The 7,360-nt window shown below is 45.6% G+C and overlaps 1 protein-coding gene across 1 annotated transcript; it reads left to right on the top strand.

The window, feature by feature from the left end:
- Positions 1-3,769: 3,769 nt before the first annotated feature.
- On the top strand, positions 3,770-6,129 carry MIEF2 (mitochondrial elongation factor 2). The gene is made up of 3 exons (XM_075830626.1): positions 3,770-3,921; positions 4,417-4,603; positions 5,093-6,129. The coding sequence occupies exons 1-3, from the start codon at positions 3,775-3,777 to the stop codon at positions 6,127-6,129; spliced, it is 1,371 nt and encodes a 456-aa protein (XP_075686741.1). The 5' UTR covers positions 3,770-3,774.
- Positions 6,130-7,360: the final 1,231 nt, after the last annotated feature.

Here is a 7,360-nt window from a genome sequence, read left to right as displayed (position 1 = left end):
TTGGCTGGTTCTCTTCGCCACTTCTGCGATTGGTAGAGGGGCCTTGCAGTGACACTTGTGATTCCCAGGCAGGCGGTATGGAGGCGTGTGATTGGTCAGACCGATCTGCGAACAGACACCCGGACGTTGTTCGCAGGGGGAGCAGCAAAGGCCGGTGAGAACTCTTGGTCAACGGTGTATTCAGGGATGGGGAGACGGGAGGAGGGATAATGTCGGGATTATATAGAGATGTAGAAGGTCGAGTTACCACCAAATACCTAGTGTCGTCGCTAGTTACTGTAGAACTACAAGTCCCAGCGTTCCCTGTCAGTATAGTATCTAGGACTGGCTTGCTAGGCATGTTGGGATTTGTAGTTTTACAACGGCTGCTGGAGCCCTATACACAATTCCGACTTTTGGACATATTGTAAAAAAAACGGATCAAGTTCCGCTGCGCCATTCTCAGTGGGAGTTATTAATTTGTCTCATGATCTTGTTGGGGGCCATGTTGATATTTTTTATTTATTTTTTGTAGCGGGTGTCCGCTAAATAACCGGTCATCTATGATTAGGTCGCAATCTTTCGAAGTCTGTGGCCGACTGAAAACCGCTGCGTTTATCGACCCGTTAAAATCTGGCAATGAAATATCTGTTGCATGTTGTGTCTGGGGATTCTCTAGTTAGATATAAATAAAGTTAGTTGAGACCAGCCCTGTACATGTTCGTACGTTGTATTTATAGCTATTGCGGTAATTTGGTCATTAACAGCCGGGATAAAGCAACAGGTTTTATGTTCTACAACGTTCTAATATACTTTGTTTCAATAAGTCACACTTTTCAAGATCTCTGCTTGCTACAATGAATGTAAACCACATCTACAGGCTACAGACATTAATACTTTTTACAGCTGAGGGTCTGTTACATTTTATCGCTTCTAAACAATCCTCTCCTGAGAACTAAACACAGGAGCAGCACAAATCTCTCTCCTGCCCTGATAGTGTTACAGTGTTTTGTCTGTTTAACTCACAGCGGATTGTCTAGACTGGATATAATTGTAGCAGAGCCTCAGCTGTCAGAAGTATCAGGTCTATACTGGTTTCCAGCCTCTGTATGTGAACAAGATTGTTTCTGTTCACTGACTGCAAGCAGACATCTTGAAAATGGTATTAAAAAAACTGACACCGAAGTTTATTAGAAATTTGCAGCGCTTCTCATTATACAAATATATATAAAAAAAACTTTTAGCAGGATGTGCCCGTGCAATTGATGAATAAGTTGAGGTGGCTCACCTCGGAGAATGATCACCCTGGCATCTCTGCCCGGTTGGCTGATATATAATAATACATGTAATTATAAAGTACTCAGGGCTGTGGGCAGAGTAAAAAAAAATTTTCTCCTGCATCAGAGATAATTGGATAATTTCCTACATGTTCCAGTTTTTCGGCACTGACCACAAAGCAGTGAAGACAGTGTTCTCGAACTGTTGCAAAACTACAACTCCCAGCGTGCCTGTCAGGGCATGCTGGGAGATGTAGTCTTGCCATGGCTAGAGAGCCATAGGTTGGAGACCACTGGTGTAGAGTATACAGACTCTTATACAACCCCCTATAGAGGTTGTCACACAGCTTTCCCTGGCACCTGATAAGCAAATCTAGTGATCCTTCCACCATCGTATGCCGTTTTAAATTTTCCAATAAATGATCAAAAAAAAGGCAATAATTGTGGTGTGGCCAAAACTCCCAACAAAATATCAAACCGATCTAAGGGTATGTTCACACGCAGTGTTTTCAGACGTAATTCGGGGGTTTTACGCCTCAAATTACGCCTGAAAAAACGGCTCCATTACGCCTACAAACATCTGCCCATTGCTTGCAATGGGTTTTACGATGTTCTGTTCCCACGAGGTGTCATTTTACGCATCGCTGTCAAAAGACGGCGCGTAAAAATACGCCCGCGTCAAAGAAGTGCAGGCAGGACACTTCTTGGGACGTTTTTGGAGCCGTTTTTCATTGACACCATTGAAAAAACGCTCCAATAATGTCCGTAAAATATGCCGCGAAAAATGGCTGAAAATCAGGAGCGGTTTTCAGGCGAAAACAGCTCCGTAATTTCAGACGTATTTTGCTACTGGGTGTGAACAGAGCCTGAAGCTTCTGACACTTTTTTTTAATATATATATTATTGAGATCATTTACTTGAGATATTTGTGGTACCGGTAGTGAATATGATCATTCTGCATCCATAATTGGTGTATGGTTCCTATAGTTTGTACCTAGCGACCTCCGCTTTTTTTGTTAGTATTCATCTGTATGTTGTGAATTCCGAAATTTTAATAGATTTAATAAAATGTATCTTTTAAATTTACTGTTTGTTTGTGGCTATTAGATTGATTTGCCATTTTATGTTCACACGGAGTATTTTGCCGAGTTTTTTGACGCGGAAACCGCGTCGCAAAAACGGCCCGAAAATGCCTCCCATTGATTTCAATGGGAGGCGTCGGCGTCTTTTTCCCGCGAGCAGTAAAACTGCCTCGCGGGAAAAAGAAGCGACATGCCCTATCTTCGGGCGCTTCCGCCTCTGACCTACCATTGACTTCAATGGGAGGCAGAGAAAGCGTATTTCGCGGTGTTTTATGCCCGCGGCGCTCAATGGCCGCGGGCGAAAAACGCAGCGAAAAACTCTGCGAAAATCGGCGTGCAGGGAGAGGAAAATCTGCCTCAAACTTCCAAACGGAATTTTGAGGCAGATATTCCTCCTGCAAAATACTCCGCGTGAACATAGACTTCCAGTTTTGAGTCCGGGAAAGCTGGGTGACAACCCCTGTGGGAGCTGTAATGGCGGCCATATTGATTTCACCCAGCATTCCCAGAAAGAGATCTAATTAAGAAACGTCTGACTAGAATATTTAACGACTTGACCAAACGAGTACATTTTCTAGTAATGCTTCCAGTCTGCACGTTGTGTACGATCACACGTAACCTTTGACCAGTTGAATTATATTAAAGCGCCCCTGTGACTACTTGCTAGTTAAAGGGCAACACCAGTAATAAAGACCTAGAGCCTCATTTATCAAAACTGTTTAACAAGAAAACTATCCTTGTTGCCCATAGCAACCAATCACAGCTCCGCTTTCATTTCTTGAACTTTTGTGGAAAAATGAAACCCGCACTGTGATTGGTTGCTATGGGCAGTTTTCCTATTGGATAGTTTCGATAAATAAGGCCCATAGTGTCTCCTCTATAATCATCGTCTAGCAGAACAGCCGACCTTGTTGCCCATAGCAACCAGTCACAGTGCAGGTTTAAATTATTAAGCTGCCCTGTGATCGGTTGCTATTAGCAACAAGGTCTGTTCTCCCGTTAGATAGTTTTGATAAATGAGTCTCGTGGTTTCCGCTGTCGTCCTGGAGGTTTATAACCATCCGATAATCCATGGACGGCTTGTACACGTCTGGTCTAGTGATGACATCATCACAGTGACCCCTATGCAAGGAGAGCCTCGAATGGCCTGCGCAACGGTACATATGTGACGCAATGACATCATCTGTACAGGCGCCACAGGGGGCAGGTCAGTACAGTGTGCAAAGTGATGACATCATCAGGTCAGCTTGTCTGAGTAGTCCTACAGTGATGTCATCAGGCTAACCAGGGAGCAATAATCTCCTTCTACATCCTGAGAGAGATATCTATCTATCTATCTATCTATCTATCTATCTATCTATCTATCTATCTATCTATCTATCTATCTATCTATCTCGTGACACGTGATCTGCTCTTCCTCCCTCTGCAGTGTTATCATGGCTGAAATGCAGCTTCAGAAAAAAGGCAAGAAGTCAGAAGATGGCATCGGCAGCATGGTGGATTTCTTACTGGCCAATGCCAGGCTGGTACTTGGCGTTGGGGGAGCAGCAATGCTGGGCATTGCCACATTGGCAGTTAAACGGGTGAGAATCACTGGCAGGTTATATTTTACAGTCAGTCAGCAGATGTTTAGATCTGCAATAAATGGGAACTCCAACCCCACACATACCACTGGGTGGCGCTATATAGTTAAGTTACATCTGTGAGGAGTGCAGTGATCTCTATCCTGGGGCTCATTGCTGCCACCTGCTGGTTGAAGGATTGTAACTGGCCCTGTAGAACTTACAATCATTGCAGTGTGTTGTCTGGGTGGGTGGTCTTGGAAGATTTCAAGGTGCAGGGTTTTCGATGCAGCTCTGTGTGTGACTGGAGTATAAGACATGATGTAACACTCAATATCTGTATGGAAACTATATATAGATGTAAACTGATGCTTAAGGGGGAGCTTAAACCTGGCCCTGTGTAGTTAGAAAATATAAAGGGAGATACTAATGTATGGGGTCAGGGCCCCTTTAAGAGTCATTGCTGCGAGGCTGACACTGCATGTTTGCTGCTCATTGTTTTCCTATGGTCTACAGCTAATAGACCGAGCAGCGGCGCCTCCTGACGATAAAGACTCAGACGGGAAAGTAGAGCAGAAATCCATAGAAGAAAGCTGGAAGGAAGCCGTCCTCATGAAGGCCTCCCCGAAACGTGTGCGAAAAGCAAACCGCGCCGACCTGAGCACTGCGTTACCAGCCCCCGAGCCCCGCCAGCCGGTCACAGGTCAGCAACGGAAGCCACATTACTGCTATCATAGAATACTTTACTTCTTATCTTGTACTGATCACACGTTGACTCTAGTCACATCCAAAGCTGTGTTCTGTCTTCCCAGTTCTCAGGCCTCAAGACGTGACATTTCTTCAGCGTTTGGACAGAGAACTGCTAAGGTCCATCGTAGGAAATTATTTCTACTTTCGACTACTGCACAGTATCTGTTGTACACGCTACATCTTCCTAAATGCAATGCACCCAAGTAGTAGGAACTCGGAGAAGCTGTTAGTTGTGTCTGTCCGCACATTGTTTGACTATTTCCCAGCAGCACTGTGCTCAATTCTTCATGCAGCTTTAGATGTGACTGGAGTAAAACATCAGTTACTCCATTTTAAAGCATGGGGGAGCAATTAGAAGCAAATGCACTGGCCTAGGAGCTCCATGATCCAGCAAGTTACTTGCGAGAACTTGATTTTCTTTCTTTTATCTCCGCATTTCCAGGTGCCGCAGCGTCGAGCAGCCGTCATGAGCCGCCCCCTATGTGCTTCACCTTACAGGAGACTCTCCTCCATTACTACACCCATGAAGCCGTTGTGCCAGAAGCCGAGACGCAGGTGGTGAAGCAGCTGGTGCTGGACGTCATGAACGAGCTGCAGGACTTTCTGAAGGCTAAACACCCCGAAATGCCTTTCTCCGCCATGCAGTTGGGGGGCTCCCTGGGTAATGGGCTCCCTGTTACCAGTTTGGACCAAGCCGCCGTGTTGCTGCCTCTGATTCTCGAGCCGGATCTATGGACCTTCATACCAGGACAGGAAACCATTCTCAATGACCCCCAGTTTTGGATGATTAAAAGGGTTAATCTGGAGTACACAGCCCGAGGGAGCAGTCCGTGGGACAGGTTCATGTTGGGGGGTTACCTTTCCACCAGGACGATCGTGGAGTCCTTGCACAAAACCATAATGGGATCCATCAACTGGCCGGCCATTGGGACCATCCTGGAGTGCAGCCTGCGGCCCGTCATTGCTTCCGATGACCTTAGACTGGAGGTCGTCCACCAGGACTTCACCGTGACCATCAACGTGGTCCTAGTGGCTGAAACCAAAGACGTTGCCCTGCTGGCGTACTCCCACTGCACCGCCCCGGCGGAAAACCTCTGGCGACGGAGCTACTACCGTAATGAGATTCTCCGCCTACGTGAGCTGGACAGCGGCGACGCTGGCGTCAGGCAGAAGTGTCTACACATACTAAAAAGCATTTGCCGCCAACGCTCAGGACTTTGCCATCTGTCTCCAACCCACTTAAGACACGTCCTCCTACATGTCAGTAACGACTCGTCTGATTGGTCAGAGTCTAGTATGGCTGACCGTTTCCTTCAGGTCCTAGAGTCTCTTATTGGGTATCTGGGTAGCGGGTTCCTCACGTGCTATTTTAATGAAAAAGTCAACCTATTCTCCCACCTGACGGAGGAGGAGATTGATGAGATCGGATATGGATTGTATCAGATATTTTCCAATCCTGACTCGTTACTCACAAAATGAGGACGTGAGGTACGCAGACTGGCGGGCACCGCCTGCCGCTAAATACTGGGAATATTATGCCAGGGTACTCTACAAAAAGTTCTGCAACCTTCTAATATACTGTGTATCAAATCCTAAATATTTTCAAGATCTCTGCTTGCAGTCAGACTGAAAATCTGTCCTGATAATGTTGCGCTCAGGCAGCTGCAGAGCTCGTCAGACGAGAGTTCTCTAATACATTGTAGCAGTTATTCACCTGTACAGCCCTGGGTTTCCATTCATTGACAGAAAGCAGAGATGTTGTAAATTGTGAGAAATGAAAACACAAAGTATATTAGAAAGTCGCAGAACTTTCCATTACACGACGATTAAACGTGTGCACTGCCGCTTCATACAATCTCCATGGGGGTTACAGAAACGGCCGAGCGCAGCTGGAATACCCCTTTAATTTCCTAATGCAGTTCTAGAATTATTTTTTTTCCCATCTCTTAACAATTGTTGCATTTCCATTTCTTCTCTCAATTGCCGGTGTTATGCAGAACCGGAGCGGTGTGCCGATTTGGAACGGCTCCATAAACGGTCGCATTAACACATTAGTGGATCAGGAAGTTCTAGGCAATTCTCTTGCCATTGGGTGGTTGAATGAATTCAACTATAAAGGGTACTTTACCTTTAAGATTCTGATTGGTGTGCGATTAGTCGGACTGTTCAAGCCTAGCAATGCCTTCTGGGAACTGTAGTTGACTGGTATTCCGCCAGATGCGATGATTGTACAGAAGTCATTGCTGCTATATTGTAGTCCGATGTTTGCAGAGATTCTTTCTGTGACTTTTTACTAAATCCGGAGCAGAGATTCTGCGGACCGGGCGCCGCTCTATTTCATACATGGATTTTTTGTTGTTGTTTTTGTCGTCCTGCACACTCGGAATCTCATTTCCTTTATGTATTTTTGCACTAATCGGGGATTTGAGGGGTTTTCTTTGTGTTCAGTAACAAAAAAATAATAATTCTTAGCCGTATCTGTTTCTGGGAAAGGAGGGTGACAACCAATATGGCCGCCACGACCGCTCACACAAAGGTTGTTGCTCAGCTTTCCTTGAGTCCTGACTGTCTGTTTTGTCTGGATATGCAGCAGCATGGTGAATATATCTTGTTAGTTTGCTAATTTGCCATTCAGGACTCCAGGAAAGCTGGGTGTTTTTGTGAGAGCGCTGTAATAGCGGTCATATTGGATGTCATTCAGCTTTCCCGG

This window comes from Rhinoderma darwinii, chromosome 6 (assembly GCF_050947455.1).
Source record: "Rhinoderma darwinii isolate aRhiDar2 chromosome 6, aRhiDar2.hap1, whole genome shotgun sequence".
Classification (NCBI taxonomy): domain Eukaryota; kingdom Metazoa; phylum Chordata; class Amphibia; order Anura; family Rhinodermatidae; genus Rhinoderma; species Rhinoderma darwinii.
This window is presented reverse-complemented; position numbering and strand designations above follow the sequence as displayed.